Below are 19,882 nucleotides of genomic sequence, written 5' to 3'. Positions count from 1 at the left end.
CCACGTCGGGAAGGGTAGCCTGTAATATCCTCCAAAGCACGATGGACGTTGTTCACAGTTGGTGCCTGAAGGAGCAGATGTCTGTCAACCCCAGCAAAACTGTGATAATTTCCTTCACCAGAAGCAAATAATTGGACGCCACTTTTCCTCAATGGTGAGGTCGTTCCATTTGGAACGGAGGTGAAATAGCTTAGCATTGTTCTTGATAAAAAACTCACTTGGAACGCTCACTTGGAAAAAGTTTTACACAAAGCCAGACTGTCCCTATGGACATGTCGAAGGATTGGTAGTAAATATTGTGGTTTAGGTCCCAAACAAATCCATTGGATTTATATGATGATTGTCAGACCAATGATCACTTAGTGTGCAATTGCCTGGTGGCTGAAGGCTTTACAGAAAACGGCCCAGGTGAAGCTCTCTGGCTTACAGAGACAGGCTTGTCTGGCCATCATTGGTGCCATCAGTACCACACCGTTAGCAGCCATGAAGATCCTTCTAGATCTACTTTCTCTCCACATTTTCTTTAGGAGTGAGGCTAGATGGACTGCATATTAACTTTTTCACATTGCCAATTGCACAAATCAATTTAATGCAGAGTGCTACAAACTGTTAGTTGACACTGGAAGTCACAGCATTCTGGAAATGACCTCTGACTTTATGCCTCCAACTATCAACTACGAACTGTCTCATAAAGTACTGTTCCCGAGTAGAGAGGACTAGATCCTCCGGGAGAAGGAAATATTAAGAGCAGATAGTTGTTGGTTCACAGATGGATCAAAACACCTTCCGTTTCTGGTGCAGGTGTTTTTAATCGCAGACCCAAGACAGAGATATCAACCTGCCTAGGAACCTATGCGACTGTATTTCAGGAATAAATCTACGCTATTGAATTGTGTGCGGAGAGATTGGATGAATCCAACCTCACTCACAAGTCAATAAAAATATTCTCGGACAGTCAAGCGGCGTTGGAAGGTCTTGGCTCCTACCGAACAACGTCTAAATTGGTAGCAAATTGCCAAAAAACGACATCAAATTGCCAAAAACGACTCTCCTCGATAGGAAGACTTAACAGATTGTCTCTGGTCGGGATTCCTGGCCATACTGGCCATACTGGCCTGGAAGGCAATGAGGCTGCTGACTTTCTTGCAAAGGAGGGTGCTGCAAGCATCTTCATCGGACCAGAACCTGTCATTGGCATCGCTTCAGGCTTTGCCAAACAAAGATTGAAAACCTGGATGACAAGAAGATTCATGGACTCCTGGCAGAATCTTCCAGGATTGGCTCACTCCAAGGCGTTTTTTCATTCTTCGAAACTTGATACCAAATAGTTGTTGGAGTACAGTAGGGATGCACTACGATGTCTAACAAGGCCTTCTTACATGGCACTGTCATTTGAATCATCATAAGCAGAGACTCAGACTTCGGAAGACAGTGTGTGTCGTCTCTGTTTGGAAAATTATGAAACAGCAGAGCACATACTTTGTGCCTGCCCCGCTGGGGAACGAATCAGGTTCTTAGAGTTCGGTAGAGCCGTACTCTTACCATCTGACCTGAAAGACCACTCACCATACAAACTAATCGTCTTCGTTAAGAAGCTGGGTTCATTTGGGCGAGTGTGAATAGGTGTGAGCCACAATGAATCCTTGCGGGTTGCGGTGGAGGGTCGAATAGACCCACTCACTTTGGACCTAACCTAACAGGTATTGTTACAACAGATAACTATAGGCAACATAAATTAACATCACGCAATTTCAATCAAGGTACAGGTACATCAAACTACCTGAGTCAAAATGAGTTCGCTTCACGCAGCCGTAAATCCAGTTACTGTATATTACTCAGGAAGCATAAATCTCTGAAGAAACTAGACACTCGCGCCAGCGAAACGTCAGGAAGAAATTCCAAAAATCAACGGCCTTCAAACCTGAATAATAGTGACACTAGGAAACATGGATTCTGCATTCGCTTCCTACTGCGAATTTGAAGATCAACTTGCTTGAAGAAAAATCTAGAAATTATCTGCTGATTTTATAATGAAATCAAAATAGAATTTCTCCAGAAATATTAGAAAATACAAAACGGTATTATAATGTTCTACACATTTTGCTGAAATGATTTCATAGAAATTTAAATGAAATTTTTGTAGCGTTATGAAATAGAACAAAATATGATATTTTGTAAAATACGATATTACTCACCAGCATCGGATGCAAGTTTCTTGAAAGCAGTCATTATAGGTCTGTAACCGGTGCAACGGCATAAATTTCCTCCAAACGAGTTTTCAATTTCCCACATGGTTTTCGGACCTGATTCATGCAACGCGAACATATTCATAACCATACCAGTTGAACAAAATCCACACTGGGTTCCATCGTTATCTGCCAAAAGTTTTTGTATGGGGTGGAAACCTATGAGTGGATTACCTATTCCTTCATTTGTATGAATTTTCCAACCATGGCAGGAGAGAATAGACACGAGACACTGGAAAAAGTAGAAAATGTATTACATGGTAAGTGGCCAATAATAATAAAAAAATAATTTAGAAATGTATGAGAATTGAGGGCCGGCCAATTCAAAGAGACAATATTTGAAAGTGACTTTCAATATTACTGTTAATTTCTTTCCCGTTGAATTTGCTTTTCAGTAACTAATAATCTAAATTTGGATTATTTAATAACGAATATTAGGTTTTTTTATTCTTATTCCTACATTATTCATGGCGGAGATTAAAACAATGAACGTTATGAACTGTGACGAAAACAGACTTGTCTCTTTTCTTGACATAAAGTCGTGGTTGTTGTTGTATTTATTCATCCTTCAGATCATTATGATATCAGACATGTCAATAATGAAAATAACAATGAAACCATAGCGTCCATGACTATTGTGTTACCAGACACTGATATGGTAGTGTCATCTGCGAACATTACGATGTAACCATGTTTGATTTATTTCGGGAGATCATTTATATAGATTGAAAACAGCAGCGGTCCTAATATTGAACTTTGTGGTACACCAAGCATGATATCTTGAATATGTGATGCAGTGTTATTCAGAGTCACAACCATTTTTCTGTCAGATGAAAATGACTTAATACATTCAAGTACAAATCCTCTGATACCAATGTTGTACAATTCACTGATCATAAATTAATTTCTTACTGAATGAAAAGCTTTTGCTAGATCAAATAATATTGAGACTACATACTTCCCCTTATCAATGTCATTGTAAATGAACTCAAATTTACTAGCAATATCTCTTTCAACCGATTTAGCTTTTCTAAAGCCATGTTGCTGATCAGATAAGATTTTGTATTCTTCAAGAAATAAAACAATTCTATTTGCAACTATTTTTTTTAGTAGCAATATCTGTTTCAACCGATCTAGCTTTTCTAAAGCCATGTTGCTGATCAGATAATATTTTGTATTCTTCAAGAAATAAAACAATTCTATTGGCAACTATTTTTTTTTAGTAGTTTTGATGGCACACCTAATACTGAAATTTGGCGATAGTTGTCAATATCTACTTGGGAACCTTTTTTATGTATTGGTATAACCTTTGCAGTTTTCCAGACTTCAGGAAAAACTCCCTCAAATATTGATTTATTTATAAGCTTCACTAGAATGCCCGATACTGTTGGATGACATATTTCAGTCGTAATCTTATGCGAGAAATGTTTGGTCAGTAAAGTTATACAAAAAGGTGCTGATAAGAAGTCGAAAAACAGTGTTTCAGGTCCGAAAGTATATACCTAGGAATGATAATTTCCATGTAAGTGAAATTTTATTTCGATACTCGTTCATAAATTACGTTTTGTTCCTGTGAACGATTCTGTTTGAATCATATAACGAATGTTTGGAGTACAAACTGAATAGGGAAAAGTGATTTTAGTGTAATTCGCTGTTCATATGTTTGAACGCAGTTGTTTCGAATGGGCTTTTTCTTTCAGTTTGAATCTGAAAGGAACTTCTGTGCATGATATTTTTTGAAGAGTTTATTCTGAAGGTGATTACTTTCTTTCTTTGGAAGATTCTACCATTTTTTGTAAAAAAAATGGAGAAGTATAAAGTCAAAAACATCTTTTCCAAAACATTTTCCAATTGGATAACAATGTTATCTAACATCGGTCATTCATAACAGTACGTTCTCCTATCAAAATCGTTTTCTGTGAGCTTCAGAGTTGGTATCTTTTTTGTGAATACCATTTATTTTTTAATATTCGAATATAACTGAAATCGACCATTGGCACTGTTTTTCATGTATGCGGGTTTTCCTCAAACTTAAGCATATCATTGCTTATTGTATTACTAGCTGCTTTTTTATATGCCTCACATGTACGAGTCCACAAAACTTCTGTGTTTTACTAACTGGATAAAGGCGCTAAATTATTCATGAAATTAGCGAAAAACTTTCATTTGTGTTCGTGTGTTATATTCAATGATTAGCTGTAGAAAGCAAAATGGAACGCTAAGTAGTTTTTGCTTGATCATTGTCAAGAACCAAATTGAAAATAAGTATTGGGTGTATTATAGCACATTTCTATAACTTTATTTTTAATATTAACTCAAGCTATACGTCTGAGAACACTTCAGGAACAACTGAAGACAAGTATATAAGATATGTCATAAAATATGTCAAGAATACTGAATTCAACGCATAATTTAAGTTTTTCTACACCCGTACTCTAACAATACACTTATATGACCATAATCCGTTTCATAATGATATCCATTATGATACCGATTTTTCATAACGATACAGATTATCAACCAATAGAAACCCATAATTTTTCAATCAAGAATCCTGTTCCTTTGTTTGTCCTAGATTCTAACCTAAGTAACTAATTGCTTTATTTGTCAAAATCAGTTTTCATATTACCTACCTATATTATCAAAATGTCTCAAAATAGCGATATAGAAGGAATACCATCGACTCGCAATATTTTTAAAAGATCAGATTAATTACAGTTGTTATATTCAATATAAATATAATTAGAATCTTTATAGTTTTCATATATCCATGATAATACCATTAAGTTTGTGTTTTTTTTTTAAAAATATGAGTTAATTACTGTGAATGTGTTCAATACAAATATAATATTTATAGTTTTTCATTATTTGTCGGGTTTAGAAAAAATAGCGTATGCAACTCTCATGTAATGGTTATTAATACACTCGCATATACCATACAAAACTCGCCTTCGGCTCGTTTCGTATCCCGGTTAATGCTCGTGTCTTAATAACCATCATTACATGATCGTTGCATAATATACTATTGTAGGTAGTTTTTCTCGCTGAACCTACGTGAACCTACGAGGTACGTGTGGCAGATACCCGACGGAAAAACAACAATCAACCCAGCCAATGCCGCGCAGGCACCTGTGCAACATCTTCTATTTGGAAGATGTTGCACAGGTGCAATTAACTTCCTATATATGAAAAGCACAAACTGATTTCATTTGGTTGGAACGACCACTGATAAACCGGCTTCGGGGTACTTGCCCCTCGTCAGTACCGGGTAGGCCATTTCAGACGGAGTGAACTGTCTGAGTGTCACGAACAAACAAAATTAATTCCAACTTGTCATAAGCTCTATCTGCAGTTGATTTATTAGGATATTCACTGCGCCACCTGCAGATAAAGTCCGGAAACGACTCTTAGTTGGGGCAAGTACCCGAAAACCAGTCTATCGGTGGTTGTCTCGACCAAATGAAATTAATTTTTGCTTTTCATGTATAGGAAATGACTTGCGACGAATCTTTCAAAAGGAGGACGTTGCACAGGTGCTTAATAGTTTTACTTCAGCTTTCTGCGCGGCATTAACAGAATTAGTTGTTGTTTTTCTGTCGGGTATCTGCCACACGTATTTTGATAATAACTTTCAAAATTATGAAGCAAACCTCATTATTGAACGCTAATTAATAAATTACACAGTTTCAAACATACTGTATATAAGTGTCTGGCTGGATAAACGTTAACTGCACATTTGAATAATCCTCAACGAGTCATTATTAGTCAAGTATTTAGACATAATATTTGGAAATACAAAACCATACTCACTGAATTAACAACAAATATATTTTTCTTGTTATTCACATTCTCCTCCACTGCAACTAGACATGATCCACATCCTCCTTCATAACACATTTTTTTTGTTCCAGTGAGAAAAACTTTCTCACGAAGATACTGGTTGAGGGTCATTTCGGGGCCAACATCGGTGGAATTAACTGGAAATGTTTTTGATTATAACTAGTTAACCAGAAAAAATTTTGATTGGGTTTAGATGCATTCAAGTCAATAAACTTTGTCAACATAGAAAATACATTTCACTCATTCGCTCGTTTATTTCACGTTTTTCATTGTTGAAAAGAAATGTATTCCACAGAGCCAGTTATCAATTTGATCAACCAATAAAAAAATGTTTGAAATATGTTTTTTTCGTTAATCAGCTATCGCACCCCTACGAACGACAACCCTCAGAAGTGGAACCTTGTGCGAGCTATGGACTAACGAGGTCTCACATTTTAACTGTGATTCCTAACACGGGTTGGACGATAGCAAGTGAAAATCGATCGTTCAGCCTGGGGCTTGAACCACCGATCAACAAGGCGGTCAATTCGAGTGAGTGAACAAAGCACCCACGTCGAACCGACCGGCTACCGACCGTCCATGCTGTGATAAAGTTTTGGCTAACGGGACGAGGCATCTCAAATGAATAGAATGCTTCAAAAGCTGAATTGTATGCTGAATTAATTGAAAAGAAATATCGTTTTACATGCTCCTGGAGAAACATGGCTTTTTAACACTGCGCCTACCACTGCACCATCTGGAGCTGAATACCATAGAAAACTAGTAACGAATGGAGTAGCAGTCCGTAAGATCTTATTCAAATTATCCGATGTGCGGAGGCTAACAGAAGAAAAATTTCAAGGAGTGACAACTCAAAAACGGCAAAACATTCGCAAATACGTGGAGAAGATTGCAGAAGAATATATTGAATGAGAGCACATTATGGATGAGGTGCAAGAAATCGTATAATGAATGTTGAAGAAGATACTAGTGAGTGTGAATCAGAACTGTTCGACAAAAACATAGTTGGACGAGTTAATTTGCTAACAATTAAATAATTTTAATGTTTAACACCGTAATTATGAAATTATGTTATTTTAACTTTTTATATGAGTAGCTACTTGTAGTTTTCTCATTCATCTATTGATAATTCATCAACTTATATAATCATAATTTCTTCTAAACCAATCATAAAACCAGTGTCAACTTCGACTGGACTATTATAGTTCTACTAAATGTTGAATAAATGTTTTAATTTTTCACTTGAATCACTGTAAGTCACTAGTACTTTATTTATCTCCATGTCAGAAGGGAATGAATCATGACAAATAAAGATACTAGTGCACTTGAGAGGAAACACATTTTTCCTGATTTTATTTTTCATTTTCTACTTTAAAAGCTGCTCTATTATAAGATACGGGTTAATCTCATCATAGAATTTGACAATTTTGAATACGTCTCTGATGTCGTAATCAGGAACTGGTACTTGACCTTTCTACAAGCCATATACTACAATAATGAAAATGAAATGTTTCAAAAGTCTTTCTACTCTCCAAATTTCGTATTTAAGAAAATCATTTTTTTCTAGATCATCTACTTGTTCTTTCATAGGCCTCAACTCATCCTCCATATCTCTCTTAACAACCGTGCAATTTGTTTTTCAATATCTGTATTTATTTATTTCTCGAAACAAATCTTCCGAAAAAAAAACGCGTTTCGAGTTTGATTTTCAAATAATTGAACTTGCCTCACGTGATTATTCAGTTTTATATGAGTTAAAAGTAAATTGTAGAGCAGTATAACAACTAGATCTATGAATTATTGTTAAGCACTTTGATAGTTCGGCTCGTTTTTACCTTGGAATATCACTCATCATACATCGTAAAGTTTATTACCTTTCTCTATCAAATATTACCTTTCCTCACAGAAATATGTCACACAATTTTTCGTAGGTGTCCGAACAACACCGTCAGTGTTGTTCCTACTACGAAGTGCCAGTCGAATGGCAAATCTTGTCCGGCGGCTGTTTGTAATTTACCGCTTTTGAGAAACTCGACCAAAAACATTGAAATTACAATCATGACCTCACCGGTACCACTATCTACGCTAGATCTACGCTAGATCGAAACACTCTGTCTGTTTTAAAATTGAGATAAAATTTTTTGACTGCGGATTATTGTTCATTGATGTATTCCAACATTACATGAATTTTTTCATTCCTTAATATTCGCATTTAATATGTTCAAATATTTATTTTGTTTTTTATAGATGAAGCTGAATATTAAGGAATGAAAAAATTCATGTAATGTTGGGATACATCAATAAACAATAATCCGCAGTCAGAAAATTTTTATCTCAATTATAACATTATTTATGCATTTGTTAATTAATAACTTTTTTAAATTGAAAGTTAATATAAAAACCCCTATAATTATTAAACTAAAACCTTGGCATTTTTTCCTTTGGTGAAGTTATTCTTAATAGGCTTAAACATAGATTACCGTTGCCAAAATAAAAAAAAATGTTATTTTCTACTTTTTCAATAACAATTGAAAATTATAATTTAAAAAAATACATAATTTATTTTTATTTTCATTGTTTCAATGTCTCATGGTTAAAAACTACTTAATAATATTTTTTGTATTTTTCACTGCTATTGTTAATACATTTATTATAAACAAATACATTGTTTATAGGCAATTCGAATTTTTTTTGCATTATGTTAATTGAAAAAAATCGGATTTTTAGAAAAATAATGATTCCTTAAAAAATTCTTTGTCACTAAAAAATGCGTTTGTTTATTTTTTGTGACTAAATATTAAAATTAAGGAACCTTTTTTTCAATTACAAATTCTATTGTTCTTCGAAGTTAAAAAAAAATATTCTTTTTTAAATTGTTTATTAAAAAAATTTTGTTGTAAACAAATATTTTTTATTTTTTTTAATACTCCATTCTGTAATAAAAGTAGCTGTGTTTTTTTGAATTTGTTCAATTTTTTAGAAAACTTTTAATATTGTGATAGCTTGATACTTGTCTTTTTCATCCGGTGCTCCGCTTTTATAATTATAATAACTTTCAAACTATTGCAGATATGATGAATATGCTTCAAGTCTTTTTTGTTAATTATAAATTTATTAACAATTCAAGCCTTTTACTGAAGTTGTAGCCCTATTATTTATTTAATTAATGATGTCAATTATTGATGTCAATAAAATTCATGATTTAGAAATAAAAATGGTTCCTTGATTTTAATGTTTAGTCACAAAAAAAGATTGTTGATTAACAAACGCATTTTTTAGCAAGGAAGAATTTTTTTTAAGGAACCATTTTTTTCCCTAAAAATCATGATTTTTTCCAATTAACACAATGCAAAAAAAGCTTTTCGAATTGCTTATAAACAATGTGATTGTTTATAATAAATTTATCAACAATAGCAGTAAAAATGTATCATCAAGTAGTTTTTAACCATGAGACATTGAAACAATAAAAATAAAAAGGAATATATTTTTTCATTATATAATTTTCAAAAAAAGTAGAAAACAATTTTTTTCATTTTGGCAACGGTAATCTTTTTTTTAGCCTATCAACAAATAACTTCACCAGAGGAAAAAATGCCAGTGTTTTAGTTTAATAGGGGTTTTTATATAAACTTTCAATTCAAAAAAAGTTATTAATTAACAAATGCATAATTAATGTTTAAATTGAGAAAAAAATTTTTTAACTGCGGATTATTGTTTATTGATGTATTCCAACATCACATGAATTTTTTCATTCCTTAATATTAGCATTCAATATGTTTAAATAATTGTTTTTTATGTCAGAGTGACGGAATGCGCGCGGAAGCCCGACTACCCGTTTTTGGCTCTATTTTCAGGGCTTTGTAAAAATTATAAATAATTGAGATACAGTTTCGGGAGTCGGGATCTATTCAGATCTTTTTAAAAATTTCCAAAATTTTGAACATTTTTCGAGATATTAAAAAAAACAAAGCCAAATTTTTTTTCACTCAATTGTTTTTAACTTTCGTGATTTTTTTCAGGGCCTTTTCGGATCATCTCTTAAACTTTCTAGTTAAAAATACGAATCGAATGACACCTTGGTCGTAATTTTTGGACCCGTCTGTAAAATTTCACAAAAATAAGCAAAAAATAGTACATGTGAACCAGACTAATGCAGTCACAAGACGAATCTGGTCCGGCGATGCTTTGTTAATGATCGCTTTGGTTATCACTGATATTCATGGTTTGGCTAATTTATAATTATAAAATATCCATCAAACAATTACGTTTTCACTTGCAGTATTTGTTATTTTGCGATAAAAAATTGGGTTAGTTGTTTGGAATTGAATTTATTGACCCAGAATGCCTCCAGATTATATTTTCAAAAGTTTTTTTCTCCAGTTACAGTGATTCTACTATGGCTGAGTTCAGCTATGGATAACCCGTCGCCAATATTTTTGTTATTAAACTTGAAATGAAACGGACCTTTGAAGCGAGACTAGCTATATTTTAGCAATAAAACTGATAACCCCACTTGAAGACTGACGTTCTTGATACATTTTGTAATATATAAACATAGGAGGAAAAAGTAACAACGTAATAACGTACGGAACATATGCAATATCGATTTATAATAGTAACTAAATGAGTGTGAAACATTTAAGAAGGCGATTCCTCATTGAAAAAAAGATAGGATATTTCATATAAAGAAATTTCATTGGATCATCCCGTGTTAAGATATAGCCCCTTGAAGGGGGTACATAAAATTTGTATAACAATTTTTTTCACAAGCACTAAAAAAGTTACAATATTGAAATCAACCTGACGTTTTGTACTAACAAAAAGACACGTAGCCAGTAATTTATTTGGTTTACCCCATGGTTGTAAGGGGTGGAAAACGCAACCCCTAAAATTTATTTCCAATGTAACTTTTTGTCTTATTATTTGTTTACCATTTAAAAATTTATTTCCGATAGCCTGTTTTATTCTAAACAAAAAATGTCTCTTGGGTTTTTTGCCCAAAATAAACCAGTTCGCAGCAAAAAATTATTTAAGGAACAACTACAGAGATACATCGTCATAAATGCGAAAATACAATATCTAGTAGGTCGCTATTAGCGATACTGACAATTAAATTGGTATGACGCTGTCAGATTGTGAATTTTTGAAATTGAATTAATACTAATTGTGTGTTGTTGTTCTGTTCTTAATTTGTTACTTTAATAATTCACTTGTTATTAAAATGGCATACACAAATGAGGAAATGGCTGATATGCATTACGTTTACGGTCTGTCGCAGGGGAATGGGTTAGAAGCTTCTAGAAGATATTGTCAAAAGCCAAATTGTCAAAAATATTAATTCCCGAAAATATTGAATTTTCCAAATTTATAGCCTCAGTGCACCGCACTGTATGGGTCGATCTAGTAAAAGTTCATTTACCTAAATAAAAGTTATGATATTCGGCAATTAGCGATAATGCAATAATGCTGATTGGCAATATTAGACTTCGACCTAAAATCGGGAACAAGAATATGTGGGTATTGATCATTGGGCTGCCACCTTATAGAGAGAAAACATCCATCACCCCTGAAAATGTACCTTCGGTAAGTGTATAATTTTTTTATTTGTATTAGTGGCTGTTGAACCATATTTTTTATAAAGCGTAACATTGTTGAGGGTTATGTTGTAACTTTATTTTAATAAACTCCAACATTTTTTATCTATGATTATTATTTTTATATAAATCCTACCATCTGAGTTATCCTCCTACTCGCGAGCCGTTTGAGCCGCGACAATATGCTGAAATGTATCCTCAACGGCAGCATCCTTCACGTAGAATATTTGCTCGACGTCCTCAACGATTACGAGAATATGGTTTATTCGACAAAATAACGCCGGATTGTGGTCGCCATCGAGAAGTACGAACACCACAGCTTAAGCAAGCAGTACTAAATTTGATTGAAGAACAACCTACTACCAGTACTAAAAAGATTGCTTTCCAGCTAAATGTTGATCATATGACGGTATTTCGAATTTTAAAAGAACAACTCTTATACCCTTACCATCTGCAACGAGTACAGGCACTGTTACCGCGAGACTTTCCGATCCATCTTGAATTTTGCAATTGGATGCTCGAAATGATTAAAAGAAATTGTGACTTTCTGAAGACGATAGAATTCACAGACGAATGTAGTTTTTCTCGGGACAAGATTATTAATTTTCATAATTACCACATACGGGCTGATAAAAACCCTCACGCTATTGTCGAAACTGACCATCAAGAACAGTTTTCTCTTAACGTGTGGCTTGGAGTTAAAGTGCATCCAGTATTGCAGGAGGAAGTTTCTTTAGGCGTCAGAAGGGATATGTTTTTTATGCATGATGGGGCTCCCGCCCATTTTAGTCAAGTAGCACGTCATCATGTACCTGAAACATATGCAAATCGATAGGTCGAGGAGGACCACAGAACTGCCCTGATCGATCCTCGGATCTCAATCCTCTAGATTTCTCTATTAGGGGCAATTTACAGCATTTGGTTTATCGTACTCCTGTTCGCGATGTAGATGACTTAAGAAACCGCATCATCGATGCGTGCAGGGTGATCAGAGAGACTCCAGGAATATTTAAGCGAATACGTGGCTCAATGCGCCGACGTCTAGACGCATGCGTAATGTCTGAAGGTAGACATATTGAACATTTAATATGATTTCTACATGTTGTGTGTTTTGTTATTGATAAATTAGTTTTGTTGATTACCCTTTAATCGTTGAATGCAGGTACTAACTACAAAATAACAATAGTTCGCATTTATGACGATGTATCTCTGTAGTTGTTCGTAAAATAATTTTTTCCTGCGAACTGGTTTATTTTGGGCAAAAAAGCCAAGAGACATTTTTTGTTTAGAATGAAACAAGCTATCGGAAATAAATTTTTAAATGGTAAACAAATAATAAGAAAAAAGTTACATTGGAAATACATTTTAGGGGTTGCGTTTTCCACCCCTTACAACCATGGGGTAAACCAAATGAATTTTCTGTCTAAGTGTCGTTTTGGTAGTACAAAACGCCACGTTAATTTCAATATTGTAACTTTTTCAGTGCTTGCGAAAAAAATTGTTATACATATTTTATGTACCCCCTTTAAGGGGATGCTCCAATAAAGTTTTTTTATATGGAAGATTCTATCTTTTTTCGATGAGGAATCACCTCCTTAAATGTTTTACACTCATTCAGTTACACCCTGTATAAAGTATGTAAATTAATCTGGGCTGAAAGAAAACTTGAAGGTGAAACAACATGAGATTTATAGTTATAGACAGTGGCGGCGCAAGACCTACATTTGATGTGGGCAAGGTACATTTCACGAACCCTCTGATGATGCAAGAAGAAGGGTTTATTGAATAAAAAAACCATTTGAAATTAAACAAATCGAAAAGTAATAAAATACATTATGTCTAGGTGGCCGTATCCAAACCCCAGTCGAAGCCACTGACACTGCTTCCTTCAAAATTAGCCTAAACACGTCACGTCTGCTGTAAGTTACGAAGGAGTTGGTCCTTTGCAAACTATTCCGGTTGCAGTTAAGTGGATGTATTGTTAGCAATAATAAAATGCCGAATTGCTCTTTATAATTTTGTAATTGAGCTGGTTGCTTTTAAACGGCAGCCTGGAGCGATTTTCATGAAACATATGTAAGTTCTATCCCGACAAAATTAGCTGCTATTGGGATCTTCTGAACACAAACTCATTTCAGTATTGAGTGAATTACCGATAAATGTTGGGGAATAATCTAAGCCGCGCAAAGTTTGGCATTAAGGATCTGCTTTGTGGGAGGATCTTCAAGACCATTTCCGAAATTACCCCTGGCTGGATGTTTGTTTCAGCTCTAAAGATCCATCTATTTGTGCTTCTGAAGTCACGGAAATGATTCTATTGTTGGTGGTTATATATATTCCATTTTCAATGAAACGAACTTCTAACGGCAAACATTGTTCAATAAAAATTGCGAACAAGCTGTCAACTCCAAAAATCTCGCCTTTCCGTAGTGACCCAAAAATCCCTGTGCTGAAAACCGAACCAGATTTGTTAATGCTCGCAGCAGCTGCAAACTTAGGATGAATGAAAGCAAAGAACTTCACAATCAGAGAATTAGGGATTAACTGCTTGCCAATCCCAATGAGTCTAGATCCTTCTGGTCGGTAGCTAAAGCTTTACAAAATCCACAATTCCACCCCTAACACAAGTGGATGGTTCAATAGCAACAACAGCCATAGGAAAAGCAAACCTACTAGCTGAACAATTTGCGTCCCACTCCACAGTCGATTTTTTGAGAAGGGCACCACCCACTATTTCCACACTAGAATCCACAATGTCGAAAATTACTTTTCGACAACGTCTAGTCAGGCGAATTTTGAAACAGCTAAATATCAGCATGGCGTCTGGTCCTGTGAAGTGCCCGTCATCGTACTTGAAAAGTGAGCAAATGAACTCGCACCAGTGCTTTGGAGATTTTTCAACCTGTCTTACAAGAAAGGGGTTTTTCCTTCTAGTTGAAAGATTGCTCGCGTTCAGCCTATTCCCAAAAAAAGGCAAGAAAAATCGTCCAAATAACTATAGACCAGTCGCTTTGCTATCAGTGATATTAAAAATCATGGAAAAAGTCGCAAACCACCGTACCCTTGAATATCTGGAATGATTTAACATTTCAACAAGAACAAGAACAAAACCAGTTATTACAGTTCAGTTGGCTGATAAAGCAATTTCAAGGTTATCTAATTATTCATTTAGTTAACAATATACGAAGAGAATGTCGGAAAAATAAGTAGAATTTCTAATAATACACAAAGTAATCCTTGGTGAATACAATAGGTATATCTTAATATAAATAATATTGCTCTGTTTTGAAATTCATCCGGAGTGGAACAAAATACACCTAGGCGTGTAACGCCTGTTTTGTGCTTTTTTCCCACTCGTTGATGAGGTATTCAAATAGTGTAATAACATATATCAAATAACAGCAGTAGTTGAGTATGAGTATGAGAATGTAGATGAAGATGGAAGTTAAAAAAAAAAAAAAAAATTCTTATACTAAAAAACCAAACAAAACAAAATGGCAAGGAAGGGACAGCGATCGGCTTTGCAGGATTATGAGGTGAGTCTTTGGATTACTTTTTTTTTTTCAAAATATTTCAAATGTCGTCGGGTTCTCTAGGTTCTTAAGGGTGGTTTTGAATTTACTCATTTTCTTAATTTTTTTCAGGTGCGTTGGAAGAAGATTGTACAGTTTGGGTCCGAAGAAAAAAACGAATCTTTGTGTTTGACTTTTTTTGAAGAGTGGAATTTTGATATGTAAATTTTCGACGGATCTTGTTGTTTTGAGAGTGTTATAGTTGAATTTATGGATGTTCAAGAACATCCATATCAAACAAACATTAAAAATATACTATGAATTAATCAGAGTCCAACCCTGAGTCTACTCAGGAGATAAACGTCGACTGCACGACCTCAACTTTCCTCCATGTAACATCGAATAGAAGCTCTTGAAACTGTTAATAAACCTAGTGGGCTAGATGGTGCAGCCAACTGGCGACTTATCGTTTTCTTGCCGGATCAGGTTTGTGCGTTTGACAGAGTCCCACTCTTCACCTAAAAGTTCACTCATTAAATGAAGTAATTGACTTCTTTAGAAAGCCGGATATATTTAGTATAGTTTGAATAGGTGTGAGCTACAACAAATACTTGCAAGTTGAGACCCACCTATCTACCCACTTCATCAAATAAGATCAAAAAATTTTGATAAAACCTAAATTGTTGGATTTTCTTGGTACTACAGCCAATACATCTTCAGAAAGAACTATTCAAATACAATGAAGTTGCGAAAGTTGACGAAACAAAGGCTGCTTCCCCTCTGGACCTGTACGTTGAGGAGGTTGCGTTAATGGCCATGTTACGATTGCGCACGGCTGGTGTAAACCTCGAAGTAGGAATGGGTTAATTGGGGCGAGCTTATGGCAAGAAGCGCTTACTGCGCAACCTCTGCTGCAGGCAACCAGTGCTGCAATTGAACCCAGGTTTGTGTTTAATAAACCTTACAAAATACAAATAGAACACAACACAGAGTCAGATGCTATAAATGCAATACGCATATATACAGACGGCTCAAAAATCAAAGAAGGCTCAGGTTGTGGAGTGTACTCCAGATCACTAAGCCTAGGATTGAGTGGGGAATGGGAAAAAATACCAGCGTGGTCCAAACAGAACTGGCTGGTATCTCAATCGCCACAAAAGAAATAACCAGGAAAATAATTTCTGGCAAAAACATAACAATCTGCACTGACAGCAGACAAGCCCTATTAGCCTTGAACACACAATGTGTTACCTGAGGGCTAGTACTAGAGTGCCACCAAGATTTAGCCAAAGTCTCGGTAGACAATAACATTATCCTGAGTTGGGTTAAAGGGCACGACAGTAGTGAAGATAATCGCATTGCGAATCTTTAGCCAAGGAAGCGGCTGGAATTTTAGGACCCAGTGGCACCTACGTCCTGATGACTTCGACAACTGCGGAACTAGCCAAATGTTACACTCATGCTCAATCCCTAAAGAGATGGCATGGAATCAAAGGATGCAATCTTGCTAGAATCAACCTAGGCGACTCTGGGAAGCTGGCGCCGAAGAAATATCTGGCGATGACTAGAAAAAATCTACACTTAAAAGTAGGATTTCAGATGGGTCTCTGTCAACTATGGAAACACCTCCATAATATAGGGCTAGTGGACACACCTCTATGCAGGATGTGTGAACAGGAAGATGAGACTGCCAGGCATGTCCTATGCGAGTGCTCGGACTTATCGTCAATAAGAGAGTGTGTGTTCGAGTCTTAGCCTACAGCTGCCGATATAAAGGATGGAAAGGACAGGATAGACGATGACCTAGGACCTAGGAGGATAACTCCTCGAGAGGATGTACAATGGGTCACATGTGGCCTAAGTGTTGTGGGCTTACACTCACCCTTCTTACTCTACAGATACAGATACACAGACGGTTTGATGACTGTGTCGGAGATACATACATAGACTCTTCTGATTTATGCCTATTGTTTTCAGCTATTGAGATGAGATTGAAAAAAATTGAAAAATAATAATAATACTGTTTCTATTGTTGACTAGGAGCACCAAGGAGTAATACAACCAATAATGGACAAACATGTAATTACTATTTTTCAATCAAAACTTACCTGAATGTAGGGTATCGCCCAGAGAGAATTCAATAGTCTGTAATTTCTTCATGGCTTCAAAATGTTACTGAAATGTAAATAAGTGAATTAGTAAGCTGGTTTATTCACTATAAAAATAGTTCATTGAAAAATGCGGTTAGTTAAAAAAATGAAATTTCTCATTTACTAAAGTGAATTTTTTAACAAATTAGAATATTGCAAAAAATATAAATGCATTGCTGTTAAGTTTGTTAAATTTGTTGATCCAATCTCAAATAAATTAGTAACGTTAGATTCGTCAAAAAATCCTTTTTCCGGAAAATGCCTAAAAAAGTAAATAAATTATTATCCATTGCACACTTGACAAAAGTAAATAAAATAATATCAAGTATTTTTCTGAGTAATATTTGATTTATGTTCTTATTTGTAATCCGATCGCAAATAAATTGGTATCAATAGATTCGTCAAAAAATCCTTTTTTTGGAAAGTGCTTGTCAAAAAATGGTCGCCATTTGAAAAATAATAGTTAGACATCACTAAAACTCCGCGATTGTAATTTTCCGATGTCACCCAAGGTCCTTAGATTTTACGGCCGATCATGGCCACTTAGATGCAATTTCAAAAGTGGCTCTGAAGAAATTAAATAGGCGCAAAAACTTTCGAAAATATCATATTCTGATTCAGAATTGTCTGTTCAATTTAAAATTTTAGAACCGGAGCCATTAGCAGTTTCACCGGAAATGGCTCTGGTTCCAAATCTCATTTTGATACACCCAATAGTCTAGAAGTTATAACTTGTCTATTAGATTCGTTGACACCCAGTATTGTTGAAATAGTGGCTTTGCTTGAATGGGGCTTGGAGGTTTTGGAATCGTACTACATTTCAAAATACAGATTTTAGGGGTTGAAAAAAAGTATTAACAGCCACATGAAACCCTCAGCACAGTCAGTAGTATCTTCCGATAAATTTTACTTGGTGCACGAAACAAGATTCCAATTCTTCGCTGTCTTTTCGATTACATTGAAAAAAAAACTTATATAGGTATATGCTCAGTTGAAATCTATCTCACCTTTTGTTGGGTTATAACGTTATACTCTTTTTGAAGACACTTCATTAACTTTTGAAATTAGACTGAATTATTAGAAACGGAATCAAAGTGGCTTAAATCAAATTAGCGATAAAAGTATTATATCACTGATATTCTATTTGAACCTCAGTGAACTTACACATTATCTTGAAATGAACATAAATAGTACAAACGAATGATTTGTGTGGAGTTCACTATTGATAACTATGGGCCAATTTCAGTTCTCAGCAACTTTGCAAAGCTTTTGGAGGTGATTATGTACAACCGCATTTATGTCAACCAAACATTTTACTTTCGATCATCAACATGGTTTCATGAATTATAGATCCACAATCAGTAAATTGGCTGTTTTTGTTCAGTATTTATGTGAAAAACTGGACCGTAGTGGGCAGGTTGATGTGTACATAGACTCTAAAGCTTTCGATAAAATTAGTTATGCGATTCTCATTCATAAACTTTCTGGTATTTGTTTCAATGAAATCTATATTCACCTTTCGAAATCGTATTTTGATCAAAGTAAGCAGTATGTCTACTATAATGGTTTCTCTTCAAATATTTATTCTGCCACTAGTGGAGTCCCTCAATGATGTCATCTTGAACCATTACTTTCTTAACCTTTCATACATGATTTATGCAACACATTATACTGCAATATATAATTTGAAGTTATACACCTTTGTTATTGATATAGATGACTGTACTAAATTGCAACGGCAGTTGAACACTTTAAATGCTGGTGCCACAAAAACCGTCTCAATTTAAATATTTTCAAATGTAAAATTGTATCATTCACCAGAAAATTCAATACAATAAATTTGCATACAATGTCAATGAAACTATCTCGAATAGAACTAACACTAGCAGTGATCTAGGTGTCCATTTTGATTATCAACTTACTTTTAATTACTCTGCCTATCTCTCTTATGGTTTTATAGTCACAAAATTAGAAAATAGGAAATTGCAAAGATATCGAACTATCGCGAACATTTGATCTTGTATCTCTTGAAAAAAAAAGAAATCAAGTATCTGTTATTTTTTTAAATTAAGTTGTTAATTGGTAGAATTGATTCTCTGGAATTACTTTCTGCAATATATTTTTTTATACCAAGTTCAACATCTAGAAATAATATCACTTTTTTGTGCAAGAGAACTCAAACCAATTTATTGTTAAAATCACCAGTGAATTTGATGTGCGGCACTGCAAAACAACTGTCTACGTGATAATTTTTATTGTAGTATATGCGAGCTGAAAAAAAATGTCGTACACTTTTGTGAGTTATGGATAATCATCAATACATTTATAGTTCATTCTAATTTTATTTTTCAATGTATTCAAAAAGCACTTTATTGCGCTCAATTGTGTATACCATTCAACAACTTATGTAAAAAAAGAACAGTTGTTTCCTTCTTTTTTCAAGAAACACAAGCTCAAATGTTCGAAATAGTTCGATATCATTGCAATTTCCCATATAATAACTTACTGACAATAAAAGCGTAAGAGCGATAGATAGAGTT

General features: G+C 34.6%; 1 protein-coding gene across 1 annotated transcript in view; it reads right to left on the bottom strand.

Annotated features, from left to right (window-relative positions):
• LOC111509937 (uncharacterized) overlaps window positions 1-18,503 on the bottom strand; it is a 78,922-nt gene extending 60,419 nt beyond the window's left edge. Inside the window, exons 1-4 of the mRNA XM_074171196.1 lie at window positions 18,350-18,503; window positions 17,301-17,367; window positions 6,057-6,223; window positions 2,196-2,478 (exon numbers count right to left, since the gene is read on the bottom strand). Of these exons, the coding sequence (XP_074027297.1) occupies window positions 2,196-2,478; window positions 6,057-6,223; window positions 17,301-17,352 (502 nt within the window). The 5' untranslated portion in view covers window positions 17,353-17,367; window positions 18,350-18,503. The remainder of the gene's footprint in view (window positions 1-2,195; window positions 2,479-6,056; window positions 6,224-17,300; window positions 17,368-18,349) is intronic.
• Between the last annotated feature and the right edge of the window lie 1,379 nt (window positions 18,504-19,882).

This window comes from Leptinotarsa decemlineata, unplaced genomic scaffold (assembly GCF_025532065.1).
Source record: "Leptinotarsa decemlineata unplaced genomic scaffold, Ldec_3_MD MMD2_tig00000010_RagTag_RagTag, whole genome shotgun sequence".
NCBI classification, from domain to species: domain Eukaryota; kingdom Metazoa; phylum Arthropoda; class Insecta; order Coleoptera; family Chrysomelidae; genus Leptinotarsa; species Leptinotarsa decemlineata.
This window is presented reverse-complemented; position numbering and strand designations above follow the sequence as displayed.